Below are 20,387 nucleotides of genomic sequence, written 5' to 3' on the forward strand. Positions count from 1 at the left end.
TATATGGTTATGGAATCTCTAATAAAACAACACTATGTAAATAAAATCCAAACATACTTGACCTCAAATCGAGCAGAAACAAACAAACAAAAATACTCATCGATTTAACAATATAGATATTATGACATGATGTCGCAATATTGGAATCTTAGTTGTGTGACTAAATAGGAATGTTGCATATAGCCAGGAATCGCAGGTTCGGGTCCCTGAGTCTGAGGTTAGAATTTTTTCAGTCAATCCATAGAAATTTTTAAATTCATATTTCTCCAAAAACCTTCATACATCGTAGCTACAAACCATCTCAATGATTTCATACTTCAAATAAGTAAAACGGCATCTAAACCGTTTCTTTCGCTTTTTAGTTACGATTACCACATTACCACAGCCTAACACATCCTATCATCCACACGTAACACCACAAGTGTATTTGCTACTAGTCTGTGATCCCAAATTAGTTCAAAATCTTACATTTTAGACTTAATTAAATAAGAAAAGTTAGCGGTACCCTAACAACTCCGATACGCATGGGAAAGTGGCACGACTCCACTCGCTTTATCTAATTATCTTAATAATTTTATATGTTACATCATCCGTTTACGTATTACAGATAATTTCTTGTAGTCTTATTACCTCATGTATATATGAATTTATTTTTTTATCGATTTATACCGAAATGGATTTTTAGTCCCCTAATCTGGACACTCTTGTCATTTTGTTGTATCAAGTATTGTTGTTGTCTTGTATTTGCTAAAGTAACTACTGCTGGTCACCTCCCATCTCATCATTTCTCATAATTTTACTACGCTGAAATGCATTCCATAATGCAAAATATTTCAAATGATCAGAATCTTAAACTTACCAAAATAAGTTCTTAAAATAAAATAAACAGCGTTGACTTTGTGATTCATACGAGCAATTAAAAAATATTTGCGCTAAAAACAAGCACTTCTAGAGCAAATTAAAAGCTCAATGTCACCTAATTTCTTTGGTACGTGCTTAAAAAGTATTTACCAAGAATATGTGAATCGCAACCAAGCATACTTGGCCTCAAATTGAGGTACGAAAAACAAACAAAAATATTGTCAGTAAAGAATACTGTCAACATGTTATAATGCCAGAAAATATCGTCAAATTGTAAGATAAACACGGACATTGTCACATTTTGGTATTACCGATACTACTGGTTGTGAGGAATTAGTAATGTTACACATGAGTGGTGACTTTGATATTAGGTCAAGTGGAATATGGTTTTGTTTACGGTAAACATATGAACATCAGATGTTCAAGTAATCAAATATCTGGGAATCTATCGCCGGCTCTATAAAGACTTGCAGTCGTGGACGCGTGATAGAGCTTTACACAGAGAGCGACGTCTATCTTCCACAATTGCAATAATCCTACTTAAACTATTTCCAATTCCATAAGTAATTAAAAAACATCATTATTGTTTTAGTATTGTGTCTCTTGGCGCGACAGGGAACTTGTTAAAAGGCGGTGTCCGAAGAAATAGATTACCATGCGGATTCGAGAACCCAACCAAAAGAAACTCTTGGAATCGTGTTATTTACACGTTTAACGCAGTCCGATCGTTGTAGTCAGGCCGAAAGAGACTTTTGCATCATTATAAATTTGATCATTACGTTACTGCACTTAGAATTCCTTTACCACTTTTCATATCAGGACTTTCCCAGTAGAAAAAAACACAGAAATTTCAAAAGTTTTGGACATATGTATCGCATTAAATTTCGATAAATGCTATTGCACAGGTATTGGAGCCGGGTCAAAGCGGTTCCAAACGTGACGATTTTTTAAATGACATGAAGAATAACCTTTCTACGACCTTCCGATTTAAGGAAACATCAGACACCAACAAGACACCAAACACTTGTAAATCTTCACAAGTATTTATTTGTCTTTATTTGCGTGTGACAAGATTGTCAAATTAGCTTTTAGGATTGTCCGCGGCTTATAGAATTCCACACACGGCATAAATGTAAACATTATGCCTCTATGGTTACGCCATACTATACGTACTGGTGATCTTGACACGGCGTTCGGTCTTGGTCATTTTCGCAACTATTTAATTAGCTATCGCATTCTTGACGACGATTTCAAACTTAGTGAGTACTGTTATACGTAATATCTTATAATTATTCTTCTTTACATCAACTTTTGAATTTTTTGGAACGCCCATTTTTTGTATTGGATGATTTTTAATATTTCTTGTTAAAGTAGGTACCATATCTTTCTTTGAATAGATCATCAAATCACACAAATTCATATTTTTCTTATGTGCCAACAAAATAAGTAATAGTTCGTGAAATGACCATAAGTATCTTTTTTATCATATTTCATCATTTCGCCTCCGGCAGAAATTTGGTCACTAGTTTATCGCTTACAACATCTACGCTCAAATATCACCCGACTAACTGAAAGATGCATTTAAGATTCGATTTTTTTTGGACCTAAGAATTCCATGAAGCTGGCACAGGATCGTAAAAATTGGCACCAGATAGGCTAGATCTAGAAGGGCAGACAAAGGCTGTCGATGATGATGATGAAGAATTCTTGCAGGTTCTCCTAAAAAAGTTTTATATAAATTATAACAAAACAACATTTGAATCAGCTAGAGTTACATAAAAAACAACATGAACCATTAATTAATTAAAATCAATTCAATTCAGCATCAATTCCATTCACATGTCACCATAGTGGAAGACATTCCCTGTTTCCGTACGCACTCAGTGCGTCTGACATGCTGCGCACTGCGCATGTCCGTGACGGCGCCATCTTGTTACGTCACAGTCAATGTTTGGGAAGACCGAGATAATTGAGAGTAGTGAAAGCTGATTGGTTAATATTCGTTAAGACGTGGTTATATTGCGTTAGATTTGACAGTGTGCGTTACAGTATTAATACATAATCTATTGGTAATTGGTTAAAGTCTTTCGCCAGCCAGAACGTCATAATGAGGACTTTGTTTCTTAAAATAAACCTATTTATTTGCACTTTTCCTAGTAGTTAGTTAGTCCTGTTTTTCAGTAGTAGAATACTGATAAGCATAGAGGATCCTCTCAAGAGGTTTTTCAGACACTAATTATTTACCGAGTGAAGTGCCCTGTATGTGGCAGAATAGCACGTCCTTCTTGTACTTCAATACCTCTATTATAAAAGAGGTGTAAGGTTTAAGAAATCTTTGTAACCTCCTCTGTGCATTCATCCTCTTCCTCTGTGCATTATTCTTATAAAGGCAATTTATGAACAGTTTAGCCAAACGCTGTCTCTTAAGATACAGGTCTCCTAGTTTAAGAGGTTATAAAAAAAATTGTATAGTAAGAAAAAGGGTCGTATTACAGCAGATTAAACTTGATATCAACAAGCGACAAAGCCCTACTACTTCCCAAACTGCCAGCCTATGTAAAGAATGTCCACGCAACGAGGGCGTTTCGACATTAAAAACAGGTCCCGTACCCGCATTCCAGTCCAACTATAGACCGAGAAAGTACAACAAGAAAAATGTTCTCAACGGCCATCAGAATACAATTGTCCAGTAACTGCCAATATTCTGAAGCCCACGTGATTAGATACATTGACATATTGCCTCATTAGTTCGCGAAATGTTATGCGAAACCCGACCTTACATGATTTATTATGTAATAAATAAGGTTTGTCTGTAAAACATGGCTTACGGCGTCACCTTCATTAAGTTACTTGGTGCACGAAATTCTGGAGGGTTTTTCGTACCTAAGAATAGTAAGAATTAACTTTGCTATTATGTATGTACAGACTACGACAAAAGTAGATGATCGAAATCAATAATTCAATAGTAATGAACGGAGTTTCAGAGCTGATCTCTGAACCGAAGTACCAGCCAGCTCAGTACAACCGAAAAAAAACTGTTCAAAGGTAAACGTACATCAGACTTTAGTTTCTCATTTATGATCATCTACTTTTGCTGTTGTCAGTACTTATATCCTTTTGTAACACCTTGCATTTTTCTCGACATGTCAAAAATATGATTCTTCACTTCTTGCTTGAACCAAAAACCTATCAAATTGATGATGGCATCAGTCTTGTCCAGTTATTGGTCAATAACAAGCCTTTGAATCTATACTTCTATACTAATATATAAAGCTGAAGAGTTTGTTTGTTTGTTTGTTTGAACGCGCTAATCTCAGGAACTACTGGTTCAAATCGAAAAAATCTTTTTGTGTTGAATACACCATTCAACGAGGAAGGCTTTAGGCTATAAACCATCACGCTGCGACTAATAGGAGCGAAGATACAATGGAAAAGTAGAAAAAAAACAGGGCAGGTATATGTAAATCATAACTTATCTCTTTGAGCCACGGGGACGAAGTCGCGGGCAACCGCTAGTATTAGATAATGACTGAACTCAAGAAAGCTTTTTTTTCAGTAGTCCTTAAGACCAAGTGAAAAATGTGCGAAAACAATATTCAACAGCAAGTAAAGGCAGTATGATCAATAGGCACTGTAGCGGTCAATTGATAAATTCTGACACTGAACGATCATTGGTTTTGTTTGACTGTAAATTCTTCACGGACACGATGTATATATATATGAAGTTTTTACACCTTCGATTATTTGACTACAGATAATTTTCTTAGCGGAACAAAAATATAGTAACATCTTTTTTAAATTTTCTTATTGCATGTGGATGAGAGATTTAAATGTTGCAGTTGTAATTTAGCCCCTTCTTTCAGCTTTCTCAGTATCCTGTGTCTAAGGTCCACGCCTTCAACGTTTAGGACACCGATTGCTTTTGCAAATACTTATCACAAAAAACTCCCTAACGACCTTTTACAAAACATTAAGCATTCACAATTTACTTAAAACCAGTCAATCAGTAAACATCCGTCAAAATCGATTGCCTTTCAGTAAAGTACAGTTGCAAGGTTGCAATAAATAATTCAGTGTGCTATAAATTTAAATAGAATCTGTTAATGCAGTCGTGACGGACCATAAAAGCAGATGTAACAATGACGATTGGAGTCAAACGATAATATTCAATATATTATCAAAGACAGCTGATTCGATCGCACCCGGAGCTTTTGCCACGACATTGTTTGAGAAGACATCGCTATGCTTAATCTCTATGTGGCTAATTGACAGCTCATATTGCTGGATAATCTACAGCTGCACTTTTCAAATGGTTTAGTATTTACCCCGAGGTCCAAAAGCCTTGCTGAAAACGTGTTCGATGGAAAAAGCTCAAATGTCTGTAGGTAAATTAAATACGGGTTCACAGTAAACAAGTTGCATTTCTAAAGTCGCTAGAGTTAATAGAAAACACCTGAATATATGATAATGACGTTTCGTTCTATTAGATCACGTGACATAGATCTGTCTGTTTCATACTTTCGACCGTTCTTTATGAACGATTAGCTACAATTGCCAGATTGTGATTTGCCGTTTAAAGCCTTTTGATTCGACAGCGCTATACCTTGAAGAAATATGTTGTCTATTTGGGTTTTTCAACCATAGTGGGTAAAAACTAAGTTCCTTGATGGTACGAGTACACACCAACCACATGAAAATCCATTTGAGCCAGGGCATTCCAGTCCAGTAAGACGCGCCAGGTGCACGCATCTGTTTAAGTAGGTCAACCAGGTGACAGGTGCATTTCAAATTTCACAATTATCCTTCCTATGGACTCTTAAAGCGGGACTGGAAAGTTTGTGGAAGCGAGACGCCGCTAAGCTCAGTGTATTGCCATTTCGTATCTTCAAAGTCAATTATATCGCTTTAAGTTTCATAGTACAGATTTAATATGTTAAAATATTTGACATTATTAGAATACAAGCTACCTTTCTGTAATCATAAACGAACGGGAAACGTAATTACATTATTTTCTCTGTTGGAATTAAATAAATACATAAACTCTTCTTATAATTACTATAAATTATAAAGAAGATAATTTTCTCAGAAATCCACAACTTTGAAGGTCCGAGGGCTTAACAATGTTACGATCAGAAAGTCGTGACAAACTTAAAAGTCTAACAGCCTTAAGCAAAACAAATTTCTAATAGTAACCTTAAAAGACAAATTGTCCATTTAAGACTAATTTTCCGTCGTGGCTCATTGTTGTGAGATCGCAAACCTTTTAAGTTTAATTACTTAATTCAGTTTTAATTGGTCTCCCATCAAGTTATGAACGATTAAGCTACTGTTCTTGTGTTTAAACGTTTACAGAGTACACTAGTTTTTGTAAAGACATGTACATATATTTTACACATGCATCTGCCGTTTATCATACCCCTGAAGGTCATATATAAATAGGTTTTTGTTATGGTACGTAGAAAAACTGTAGTCTATTTTACAAGCTGTAATTTTGTTTAACCTGTCCCAGTGTTTTTTTTCTGTCGGTCTGTAATGAAATCTTGCAACAAATATGATCCACTGGCCGGTTATTTCTATGATTAAATTGAATATTTTGAAATGCCTGAAAGTTCATAAAGGTCTCTGAAATTTATTCGATTTTCCGCTATTTTAATAGAAGTTTACAGTTTTATTATCGTAGCGATGATATTTTAAATACTCGTTCATTGAAACTTATGACAGAAAGCAATATACTCTTTTCTTAAATAATCTCCAAACGCTGTTCATCTGTTGGCAGTTTCCTATAACCTTCTTTTTAGTCTGAACTGTTCTTTATAGGTACCCGACCCGTAAGAAAAATATAATAATAACATAATAATAAAATTGTTTATTCAGATAACTAAGATCCATACAGTACAGTAAACGACACATGTTAATATACAATAGTGAGCAGGGACTTATTCCGCTGTACTAGTTTCCACAAAAAGGGACAATCTATTCTATTTGCTATTGCAAATAGAATAGATTGTCCCTTTAGCACCCAAGATGCTGTGTCGACTTCCTCGCAGCCGACTGAGAAATGATACAGTCTTATTGCGCTAAATGGCTGCAAAGCCATCCGTGTGTGCATCAGCAAACATTGCTGACGCGCTACAGAAGCGTGGAAGCCGAAACAACGCCCTGAATGCATTGTTGAATTGGACCCGCAGAGCATTGTAAGCTCTTTGCGTATAGTTAACCCACAGACTTCCCGTGTACATTGAGGTGCAAAAGGCTTTAAATAAAGTAACTTTGACTGCATCTGTACATCGAGAGAATCTGCGAGCCAACATATTAGCCTGTACTGACAATGCCCTGCGTTCCCTCTCCATGTCCACATCGTCTTTTAAATCATCCGTCATCCAATGTCCGAGGTACTTGAACTGATGTATTCTTTTTAAGGACTCATCATTGAGGAATAGTGGTTGAACCGGTAGACTTTTGGGTCCCGATTTAAAAACCATGTAAACAGTGGGTAAACAGCAGTACCGTAAAACAGTAACAGTAAAATTGTTTAAACTCTTATATACTTATAGTACAAATGTAAATACACATTAACATTTACAATATAAAATTGCAAAAATGTAATTCGCAACCGGCACCCCACCGAGTGCGACAATTTTCCATTTCTTTAGTTTCGCTAATTGCATTAAATTCAAATAAAAATTCCACTCGTTCATTTGTTTCATGTCAATAATTAAACTTAATGGGTTTTTGTTGTAATTTATATATTTGTCCGTGCCAATCTACTTAGTCCGCAAATAAGGTCGGCGTCACAATTAATTTTATATTATGTTAACATATTAACGCCTTCGTCTATTTCACAATACATTGTTTAAATAACACACGAATCTACAGTTTTACGTGATTGTTTATACAAGTTTATGTGGTAAATTGGTTTGTGACACACCGCTGTGTCAGATGGCGAACAGAGGGAGATAGATAGACAAAATATTTATTATTGCACACAAATACAGGATTTTATACAAGTGAATAGTTACATGGTGCCACAATGGGCGGTCTTATTGCTAAAAGCGATCTCGCTAGAGTCTGTAGAGAGTCACGCTTCTACGACCAAAAGTCGAAAATTAAGCGGCCGCGCCGGTAAGCTTGGTGCGTGATGAACTTATGTAGGTACGTACGGTGAGAGCCCCATTGGAGACCTCAGCTTTTTTTTGTTTTGATTATTATGAAGATGTTCTGTAAAGTCATTGAATATAAAGGAACTATCTTTTAAACCTTACCGAATAACTTTTTAAACCTTCTAAAGTTTGACAGAAAACAAGGCATTTTGAAAAACAAATACCTAGATTATTTGCTAGCTGACTTCCCGAGCTGTATATCACGAACAGCTTTAGGCACACCAATAACTTTTTAACGATATTAGTTAGCTCGTGTTAATTAAAATTTATTATTTTGCAACATCTATTAAAACTTAAGTACCTTTGAGTGATTGACCTACTGACTCAAATCGATAGTGGTGACCACATTTTTTGACAAAACAACCTCTTTTAATTTAATTTATTAACAATTAACGTTTATTTTGTACTGATTTACTTTGAGATAAAATTGTTCAATAAATAATAAATAAGTGGTCAAGATCACATTTTATGATCATTGGCCATACCACCCTCGTTCTTCCAGTGGGTGTTTATAGACCCTAATATAGAAGAAATAATTAAGTTACCTTGTATCGTGGGTGCGTATGCGATAAAAGTAAAAAGATAAAAATCAGAGCGTAGATAATTTACCAAGTTATTCTTAAGCACGTCCAATAGATCCTTCCATGAAAAAAAAATAGAATTCACTTCAAATCCGGCAAACACTTATTATCTAAAATTGATGTCTAGGTTTTCAAAGAGTTTGTTTCCACATTCTTTTTAGGGTCACAAATATCGACTTCAGCTAGTTAAAATAAAAATGAAAATAACTAGTAAAAGCTTGCTTCAGCTCTCTTTTAATCATCTATCATAGACGTTAAAGGCCACTGATGATAATAATGAGGATGAGAAAAATGATTTCCTTTCATTTCACATCTCACGCTGCTTTCCCTGTTACAGGCTGCCAGCGCCCTCTTCACCCTGGACGGGGCCCGCAGCGAGGCCCTCTCCCGGCGGCTGGCGCGCAGCGAGCGGCGCCGGCGCCACTGCAGAGCCGTTCTCGCCATCATAGCTCTCCTCCTACTGCTGGCCGCTGTAGGAGCCGTCGAACTGCTCATGTCTAGGGGCCAGAGAGTATTTGGGGCTGTTCTACGATGATCAACTTATCGGTTACTTTGTAGCAAAGGTATTGACAATTTAGGAGCAACTTAAGGACAGTGATGTGATAAGAAAACTAGATGAGATTTGGTGATAGACTCTTCATCAGTGTATATTTACCACATTGTCCTTATTATAAGCGAAGGGTGTATCGCAAATAATCTGTAACCCTTTATTTTTTATGCTTAATTAATGACGAACCTAATTAGTTTCGCGAAGTCCCCAAAATCTAACTTAAATACACACAATGATTCCTCACAACCTTTCAACCTGATAGGAACGTTATTGAATAAACATGGTAACCAAATCACCACTATTTCATGGTATCGATTTAAAGGCCTTAGTCCACGACGCACCTGGACTTCTATGAGTTGGTATTGCTATACAGTCCTCAAGTATCAAAAGAATGCCTTGCTTTGTGTAGGGGAGGGAGGCACTCTTCATCACAGTTTGGATGTTAAACACATTCGTAGTCTACTAGTATTCCTTCTATGTCCACCTTTTCAGACGGACCGTACCAAGCCAGTCAGTGTTCGAGGCAGTTCTTTGGAGAATACCTTGGTAACACTGACTGAGCTTATATCGACTCCTCACCTCGTAAACATTTGCTCAAAATCGGGAATGTAGAAATAGTCAGTTCACACTACTTTAATCTAGAAGTAGACGTTAAAGAACTTATTTTAAAGTTTTTACTTACTTTTTCTATTTCCATATTTAACCTTTTATTTAAAATGAAGAATGTTGAATACTTTTATTAATGTAGGTTCTTTAAAGAACAGCGGCTTTACGTTTCAAATGAAATAAACGCGATTCTAGCAATTGTGAGCTAATTTTCAAACATATTTTTTTACCTTTTACCTCTCGCGTAAAAGTGGTAATCAATGTTGTAACTGGCCTACTGAATTCCATACATTTTAAAAGCCTTTATTAGCAATGGGATTTACTCGAAAACCGAGTATTATTTCGTATTAGAATTCAATAAAGCTATTTAGAATCTTGGCCGATGCAAGTATTTGAACTGTAAACTGATTCAAGTCACGAAAGTGAAGGCGTGGGAAGACGGACTCGCTTTCTTGGTACTAGCACTTTAGACTTGGAGATAACCACCATTAAAAGTAAGTAGTGGAAAAGAGATGCCACTCTACAAAAAGTAACGCGCTGTCACGCTTCCACAGCAGGCACAATCTTTAAAAGTATAATAACTCTTCGATTCCCCAGCATGAATTATCTAAACTGTATTTGTATTGAAACATCATAATATGCACGGAGAAGTGTTAAGCAAAAAAAAACAGTAAATACTTAATTGGGTCTTCTGAATATCAAATACTTCGATATAGGTAGTTTTTCAACATGGATTAAAAGTTCTTGTTTCGAATTCAATAATAACTTCGGCTTTGTTTTTCTTTTTAATAAAAAATATTAAATTAAAATTAAATATTGTATTAAATATTAATAATATTTAATACATTCTAAATTCAATATATTACAAGTAGTTTTTAATGCTTTTTCTTACCTTCTTTTTGTGTGAAATGCTTTCAAAGCAAAACTGATTTGAATCCCACTATCGAAAATGTTTAATTTACTTAAATTATAATTAAGTTATAATAAGTAGTTAATTGTGTAAATATATTGCTTTTTAAAACCAGTAAAAAGTATTTAAAATTTGTGCTTAGTTTTAAACAAAAACGAATTACAAACGTAAGTTTTAGAAGTGTAGTTAATATTTTAATAGGTACTTGTACCTACCTATAGTGTGATTTAGTTGCAAAATATACATATTTTAGATCGCTTCTGGTAGACAAAAATACAAAATACGTGTACATTTTTATACTACGACCTATTGTTTAGTTTATTTTGTATTGCATCCAAGGAAATGTATATTTTATCTTGCTTAAAGACATGATACGACCTCTTAAACTGACTCTTTTCTATGAGAAAGTAAAATGACGCGCTATTCAGTAGTAAGTACTTTAAAAGATGGTGATAGGCCACCAGAATACCTTATCAATATCCTTTATCACTAGAGTTCACTGTGTCGTCATTTGCCTCTTGCAATCATTTTTTACTGTTTATTTTTAAGGCATTTCTTGCTCTCCTAAATTACAAACCTTTTTTAATTTAATATTATGTTTTAGTCGTGACCACAACGGAATTTATTGTTATTGCTTGAAAACACTTACAATATACAATACTATTTTATTATTTATAGTTAAAATAAAATAAGAATTTTGATAGTGGGATGCAATGTTGTCCAAAATTTTTGTATTTAAGTTAATTAAATGCGTCGACATACTTATGGATAATTATTTTAAACAAATATCTAGGTTAAGTATTTACCTATTAGTTTTATAAAATAAATAAAACATTTTTAACATTTTTTCTTTCATTATTTGTCTCATACATTATACTAGACTTTTTTATTCATTCTGAATGTGGTTTTGAAGCTTATTAGGTGTAAGAAAGACAAAATCAATGCAGTTAAGAATAATAATTTCACAGTGTAAATTTATAAATAACATATATATTTCTAGACGTGCCATAAAGCATGATAAGACCAACAATATTTTTTTTATTTCAATCCATTGTAATAAATCATTTTGTCTCAAAAAGTTTAGGTTATGTTATAAGTTAAGGTATATTTAGTTTTAAGAGAGGCTTTCTCCATTATGAACTATTTTTTGTATACTTTACATCCAATAATGTCACTTTTTAACTAACCCCGAGAAAAAGAGGTAATTTAAAAAAAAAACTATAAATTCATTTTTCTGTTACCCAAAAGTTTTGAATAATGTTTTTAAAGATTCCGATTTACGTAAACAACCTTTGACAACAAACAATGTTTTATGCCATTGAGGTCAAATTTTTAATAAATTACGGCCGTCAACCTTTTTCGTAGATTAAGTTTTCATAAGCCTTGCCATGTAGGGTATCTTTTATGGCCTTAGTATTCAAATATTTGTGATCTAAATAAATGTGATTATTGTACCTTTTAATGTATCTCTAAGTAATTAAGGATTCGACTCTCGAATACTTAGTTTCAAATGTATATAAAGTGCACGAAGTGCGATGTAATTTTTGGTATAAATAAAATATTGTGTAAATTCTTTGGTGTTTTATTTCGATATGTCTTAATATAAGTAATCGTCTAACTAAATGCGTTACAATCATCTGGGTAGTATATTCATGATCTGACGTTAAATTAATATGTATTGCTAAAAAAAATATACAGTCGACATCAAATAAAAACTAAGTCAAACTCGAAAGTTTAAGGGACCAAATGGCAGCTTTTCTACATAAAGTTAAAAAAGAATTATTATATAGAATGGATTTTCCGACTCATATCGGAAAACTAAAACGACTATATAAGTCACCGTTAACTCTTATTCTATCTCTATCCATTTAAAGAAGAAAATAGTGACAGATATACATTTAAGGACAACTCAAAAATTAAATTTTTGTATATTTGTTAGTAGATCTTGTTTATTCGTTTGCATATATCAAGGCGTCAACTTTCTGATCCTGCTCGTTGGTCGGCACCTCATCCACGACTTGGCACGAGAAAGCAATAGCCACAATCTGGAAATTGAATTAAAAGTTCTTATTTTCACCTCATGCAGGCCCAGTGTAGGGCAAAGGAAGAAAATGAGAAAATAATTTTACCCGAATACCTACTACATATTTTGCTTCCAAAAGTTTTGGACTCCTGACATTCAGGGGTTCTAAACAAGTTTACAAAATTTATAACATCTCGTAGCAAGAACTTTACTACAAACCTCAATTAACAACTTAACTCAAAATAATATGACACCCACATATGAGCCAAAATAATAACCAACATACGGCGAAGTTTTTAAACAGACTTTTTTATAATTTTGTAAGCAAATCAATCATTCGCAATTAATAAAATAACTTAATCCAATAAAGTGAAGTCCATTACTCATTACCTTAAGACGTAATACGTTACAAGGACAGGAAATGCATTCTATCTCTTCCTATGAAAGTAAATCGGAAGGAAATGATCAAGGATTAAAATTGTTCGCAATCGAGTAACATGACCTAAAAACCTAGACTGATAATGATTAATTACTAACCGTAATAGAAAGTTGATCTTTGACGAAATCAGACACAATTTGCCAAAATCATGTTTACTGAAAGGTTCGAATCCAAAACTAGCGGACAAAAACAATGACATATTTTTTTGATAAAGTCAACATAAGTTAAATCTATTTGATAATTATAAATAATGTAGGAATTGAAAGCAAACACCCAATTTCTATGAACAAAAAACCCCGCCGTGTCAGCTCATGATTAAGGACTTCAGTTGGGTCCGAAACTAGTCGAGCACTCCCGATAAATACACGTGAGTAAACCATTGCATCGTTTAGTAATCAAATTATAATTGGATATTACGAATATAATTTAAGTTATATGTACATATTATGATTTTATAGAGGCTCATTAGGGCGTAGATGAAAATTACTTAATATATAATTACCTTTGATTCCGGTGACTTAGACCTAAGATGCTCAATAAATTTGTCGTAGTAACCTCCGCCGTGACCACACCGGTCACCGTTGTTAGAGAACGCGACGCCAGGAGCTATGACTAGGTCCAGACCACCTGTGGAAGATGATGAACATGTATTGAAATTAAGGTATTGATATATCAGGGGCACACATACACTTTTCAAAGTAAATCCTTCGCGACTCAAGGATTAAATTCCTTAATGAGAGAGACGTTTTTGTTAAATAAACTGATGTTATAATGGATACGATGAATTACGTAATTCATTCATTATTTTAGTATTGTTAACACGCTGACGTTTTGAACTTGAAGACGTAACTCTGACCCTAAATTACTCATAAAATAAATATATTATCAAATCTATTCAACACAAGTGTGGGAATACCCCGTTATCAATGTTCAACGTTATTGATAATCATAACAAAGGGACCTTAAACTAGATCTATTTCATCATCTTTGTTTACTTCTTAATTGTTAGGCATTTGGTTGGTTTGGCAAATAAAAAGTGATTTCATAATAAGAGTCTTAACATAATCCAGATACTGTAAATACGCAGAACGATAGCATGTTGGATAAATTGTGAGTAAGAAAGGAGTGAATGATGAGATGGCGAGTATAAGAGATAAATGGAGGCAAAATACAGTTTGCTTGTTCAAGACTCTTGACAAGAGTCAAAATACAACACTTTTTTAAGGTGCGATAGCGTATAGGGGGCAAAAGGTACATTTTAAAAACCGCCGACCAAAAAGATTGCATCCAAATCAGTTGACCTGTTAAGGAGCTCTGGTACCACGGCTAGACACACATAACACACAAAACTTATTAACAACAATAACAATCCTCCTCCTGCGTCAGATTAGGTATACAGGGATATACAAGCCATGTTTATTAACATACCTGTTTCCAAAGCATCTTCTCTAGCCTGATCTTTCCCGTGCTGCGCTATCCCATGCTTGGTGATGCTCATGTTCTTCTCATCCTCTGCCTCTAGCCGCAGCATCCTCATGCGACCACCAGCGTACTGCGGCACGAAGGCCGCGGCACCACGAGCCTTGATGTGTCTGATGATTGGAGCTGTGTCGATCTCTTGGTCTGTGCTCATGTATAGAGCGATGCGGTTCGCGAATTTGTAGAAGGGGTGGTTGATTACCTAGAATAAATCGATGGTGTCTTTAAAGATCTGATTAGTATAACCGATTGTTTAACTTAGTTTAATCTAAAAATAGTAGTACGGAAAGACAGCGTGCTGCTAGGGAGTTGGTTGCGCCGTTTCTTTTCTCCCAGCAAAAGCTGTAACTGCTGCTCTGACTCTTGTTGCTGTCCAATGTTTTAATCCAATTGAATTCAAAATGTGCTACTTAGCAGCCAGACTTGAATAAATAACTTTTTATTTATTTTTCCAGGTTATTATAGATCGTACGATGTTTTAAGGATTTAAGTTTACATTTAAAATTAATACAACACGATTCCTTTATCTACAGTTTGTCAGTACCTGGGTATTGAAATATATAGGGGTACTGGGTATTGAGTAAATAAATAAATACTTTCACGATATTTCTTACTGTCTAAATAAGTTTTAACTTTTATAGTACATACCTTATCAAATACAATTTGTGACTGTCGTTTTTTCTCCTCGGTAGTGAGAGCCGCGATGCGCGCAGCTATCTCCGACCTCAACAGCGCCTTCGCCGGGTTCGGTGCAATCTTAGCCATTGTTGTCCTGTACAAAAGCATTGTACCTATATCAGCTACCGGATCATTGTCTGTTGTGTTTGTACGACCATATCCTGTTTGTTTTAAAATACTGTTTTGAAACGCAAAGTTGGACGGCTGTCTTAAATGTTTTGATTGTTATTTGTAAACAGGCAATAACTGTTTGGACCTAGGTCATCAAAAGGGATTACCAACTTAATTTTATTCGAGGATGGTAACCTAAAAAACAATTTGTTTTTAATATTCGAAGTGCCGATTTTGAGCACAAAATAAAAGTTGTATTCTGTCGTCTTCACATCGAAATTTAGACAACAATTTCAAAACGAAAAATATAAATACTTTTCTGTCTGCTTCTGTTGGTAGAAATTTTTCATTTTGCGTCCAAGTGATGGGATATTTCATACCAACAGTCAGACCACTTGGGTTTAACTTGTCAAACTACAACTTCTTTACATACATAGTTTACAACCATGATAATATGTTTATAAGCGTTCACATAATTCATCAATTACACAATTGACCCACAGCCCTCAATTAGATGACATAAATCAATGTAACTGCATTCATCTTGTTGATGGTATGTATAACGAATAAACCGGTATTTAGTAAATGAAGCAAATGCATCCTATGTTTTTAGAGTAGGTTTTGGTATTTGGCCCAAAAAGAAAGTTGCTCTAGTTTATATGTTCTTGAGATTTGTTTTGAAGGGATTTCAGTCTTATTAATCTCAAAGATTTTTGAGGGTTTATTTAGTTGGCCAGTTAATTAGGTTACAGAAAGGGCAAAGGAAGGAATACAGGAGGGTTTTTATCAGGAAAAAATTGACACTTCTGATCAACCCAAAGCGGGAAGAATGATTTGATGATTTCCTATCCGTAAAATAGGGTTAATGATTTTGTTGGCATTTACAATGGCTTTTTTTAAAGGTATTCTTCCCATCTTATCGTCCTCATATTCTACGTCTTTAATGCACTAGCGAAGCCAAGAAAATTATTTAGAACCAAGACGGTGTTCCAAAATAATGCCCAAAATCTTTTGGCCAAACTATCCGTACATTCCAATTTTATTTTTGAAGCCAAGGAAAGTTCCCAAAAAAAAAACGCTCCCACAAAATCAATTCCAAGTTAATTATCCATTAACAGATTCAATGATTGATAGAACGTAACTCTTGATCGCTATCGTGATACAATAGCGGAAACATTTACCGCGAAAGTTACAAAATATTCATATTCTGTTAATGGGGTATCGTGGTGCGATCGGCACATTCATCTTACAATATCGTGATATGAACAATATCGTGTAATGGGCATTGAAGACAGGAAGGAACTTGATACTAGCCTGATTAACTAGACATTATGGATAAAATTGTTCAATTCATGGATAGCCGAGTAAAGGTCACCATACAAAACCCTCCCTAGGCGACGTGTCGCGGTTTCGATCCCCGCATAGGACAAGAATTTGTGTGATCCGCGAATGCTTGTCCCGAGTCTGGGTGTCTTTCTGCATGTGATTTGAATGTTTGTGAAACCCCCCGCAAAACAAGGAATAAGTTCCTTAATGCGGGAGTCGTTTCTTTAAAGAGTCCCATTGAGGCGACGTCTCGCGGTTTCAATGTGGTTTCAAAGTGACTGAAATTTTGTGAAACACCCCACGACACAAGGATTAAGCATCTTAGTGCTTCGTAACTCATAACCTAATTATTTAAAACGGAACCCTATTATTGAGGGCTCACTTATTTCTGTCTGTGTAAGCAATGGTTGGTACGGTTGGTCTTTAATTTATTTGTACATAATTTCTTTATCTAGTTGTACGGAACCCTCAGAATCTCGGGTCCGATTCGCACTTAAACAGTTTCTTTTAATATTATTTCTTGATATCTTTTAAATACCCAATTCAAAGCCGTTATGAACGAGTTTGTCTGATGATAAGAAATAAAAACAAGCTGTCTAATTCGGTGGCGCGTCGGTATTATTGTTATCAATAGTATTAATATCTTCTTCCTATCTCTATGTCTATACCTACCTTCTACTAGTCTACTGTCTATACCTTCTCTAAATTCATACAACTAATTGTCTATATTATTGTCAGTCACGTTCCAGTCTGTGTCTAATTAGCATCACTTCAGTTTAAAAAGAGATACATTTTGAAAAGTAGTTGTTCCATCAAAAAAACCCGTGAGTAAGAATCTACTTCTTACGAAGTCATGAATAGTCTAATAACTGTTTTAGTTTTGCATCCTTTTGTAAACAAGTTTATTACTTTAAATATCCGTGCGACTAGTAGGTAATAACATAACCCAGTATGTCAGAAGTCAAATGATATCTACTGAATAAATAGGAGAATTATTGTGTTAACAAAAACTCAATACTCACCAGTAAGACGACAGCTTCACTACAAGTGTATAACACAGACTGATATAGCCCGATTTGTACTGATAACAATACACAAGGAGAGTTAACCATAACAAACTGTTTTTATCAAACACGTGGGACATTAAGTACTAGTAACGCCATCTGTTGGTACAGCGCAGTACTCGCTGGTCTCGTGCTTGCCTAAACGTTAAGTGGTTAACTGGTGAATGCAAAAGTAAAGTTGATTTGTTGTCTGTTTAAAGTACTTATTTCATTATTCTCATAAATAATTTAGTTTAAATAATACGAATGTTTTTACCATAACGTTATTAAGGCCATTAGGATGTTTTATTAGCGCCATCTTTTGGCTATACGGAACTTTCTCGAACTGATCGGAGTTAAACATTGAGATACAGATGGCGTGACTGTAGCTTCCTGATAAAAATAAAATCAATTGTTGTTTTTCATTTAATGTAATGTGAAAATGGGAGTAATGGGAGAAAACATATTTTCTTTGGTGGTAAGTTGGAGTCATTGTTTATTTTTTAAGTCATATCAAAAATATATTGGTAATAAACTGTTTACATTCCATAGATAAATACTTAAACAGTAATTGAGATATAGTTGCAGCATCGGATAAAGCTAATCCCTAATTAATTCACAACGTGATTGATAAGCGTTCATAAGCGGCTAACACTAAACCATTTGACACGCTCTGTATACAGAACTATAACTAACATATTATAGATAAGAGCTCGTTCATCTCAATATAATATCATAGACTCAACGTGTGCCACAAATGTAGACTTTAAGGTGCTTAGACTGTCTGCCCCGCTGTAGTAGGTAGGTAGGTAGTACCTACTATTCTTTATTCTGTGCCGCTGTCCTCAGCGAGAATAAAATAAACGATGATTTTTTCACAATAGATAAGTGACGAATAGATTAGTAGCTCACCTATTAAAAACAAAACAGTTGCATTTGGGATTATTATTGTTTTAACCCAAATATGTACTTTATTCACTCACTTTTTACGAGTTAATCGAGTGTCCCGCTTTGACAAAAGACATAAAAGGTCACGTAACGCTAAGGCCATGTTCGTTTAATATTTATCCGCACATGAGCTTACAATCTTATTTTGGGCTTTTAGTTCGGGAAGTGAATCAAGAAAAAGGGTTTGTTGAAATTGGTGACTCACAACGTCACAACATTATTTGCGATGCAATCAAAAGTTTAGGGTCATACCCCACAAGGGCTACAAGTTACATCATTGCAGATGCGCTGAAAACCGTGCCGTGATTGTGAACCCTCCGTTCTAATTAGCAACTGCTAAGTTTCTTTAGGCTTATCGCTTATCAGATATTGTACAGCGCAAGATGTCTCTTTTAGCTCCTGAATACGTTAACGACTTTAATCTCTTAAAATATCTTAAGATTAACCAAATATTTGTCTCTGACTGACGTCGTTAAAAAGCCTTGAAAATAATTATGTGATGGCGCTCTGTTTGTGAATTCAAGTGTTTTGTGCAGATGTTAACATCTCATGATCAACAAGGAAGCTGTATTATGCTTAAATGTAAATAATTTCTGAGAAATTGAGACTATTAAAAAGCAGAAAACAAAGTTTATTTTGTAATGTTTGACAGAAATGTGGATTCTTTGTTTAGAAGTTTATTTCAGGCTTTTAAGGAAAGACTAGGATTTCACCTCGGAAACGAAATAAAAGTTTCTCCTGGGTATTGTTGTCTTACCATGAGTTATTATTTAATCTGTGTAATGTTTACATAGTAATAAAGCAGTAAAATTAACAGAACAGAAGTATATGTAACACGAGGCTCGCTCTCACGTTGTACCGCAGATCGGATCTTATTTCAACTTTCGTTAAATATTTTGCTGAACACTAACTTGATTTATAAGCGTTTTAGCGGTCACATGTTTAATTATTTCGCTACCCTGCTTATAATCTTCTTTTATACATACATATTAATTGTTCTAAATCACACTAACATTATTAATGTGAAAGTATGCAAGTGTGTTTTTTTATGTTTATTACCTCTTCACGCTAAATGACTCGACCGATTTCGATGAAATTTGGTATGAAGGTAGCTGCCACCGTAAATTGAAAAAACAAATTTCATAATTTTCATAAGGTCATTTCATAAGTTTTAATTTAGTGCTTTTAACCCCCATTTTTACCCGAGTTTATAAGGAGGGAAGGGAGGGATTGATTGCAATAATGCTTGTCTGCCGTGTAAATAAAATCGATCATTTCATTTGATTAAAATCAAAAGGCGCCAAGCAAGGCAGCGGGTTCAATCCCCGCGTAGGACAAACATTATTTTGTTTGATCCACGAATGCACTTTCTGTTCCTAGTTTTAAAATCTTAGTGGCTGTGTCCTGAATGTTAGAAAACTCTTCGTGGCACAAGGATTGAATTTCTTACTGCAGCGTTTTTTTAAATAAAGTCTTAAAAGAATTTTGGACAAGAACTTTAAACTGACTACAATGAGTAATTATGTATCTACCTTGAGTACCCCGAGATAAGTCCGTGTTATCAGTACGTCCGCTTGTTGATGCAAATAAGATTAATGTCGAAACGAATACCGGCTGAAACACGACTACGTTACTATAGCTAACCTTGTCATACATTAAATTTGTAAAAACA

General features: G+C 34.7%; 1 protein-coding gene across 1 annotated transcript; it reads right to left on the reverse strand.

Moving 5' to 3' along the window:
* Positions 1 to 12,234: 12,234 nt before the first annotated feature.
* Positions 12,235 to 17,883, reverse strand: LOC113502862 (5-formyltetrahydrofolate cyclo-ligase). The gene is made up of 5 exons (XM_026884594.1): positions 17,747 to 17,883; positions 15,258 to 15,381; positions 14,559 to 14,811; positions 13,633 to 13,757; positions 12,235 to 12,713 (listed from the first exon to the last, which is right to left on the reverse strand). Exons 1-5 carry the CDS (start codon positions 17,866 to 17,868, stop codon positions 12,618 to 12,620), a joined length of 720 nt encoding a protein of 239 aa, XP_026740395.1. The 5' UTR covers positions 17,869 to 17,883; the 3' UTR covers positions 12,235 to 12,617.
* Between the last annotated feature and the right edge of the window lie 2,504 nt (positions 17,884 to 20,387).

The sequence above is a fragment of the Trichoplusia ni genome, chromosome 2, assembly GCF_003590095.1.
Source record: "Trichoplusia ni isolate ovarian cell line Hi5 chromosome 2, tn1, whole genome shotgun sequence".
NCBI classification, from domain to species: Eukaryota; Metazoa; Arthropoda; class Insecta; order Lepidoptera; family Noctuidae; genus Trichoplusia; species Trichoplusia ni.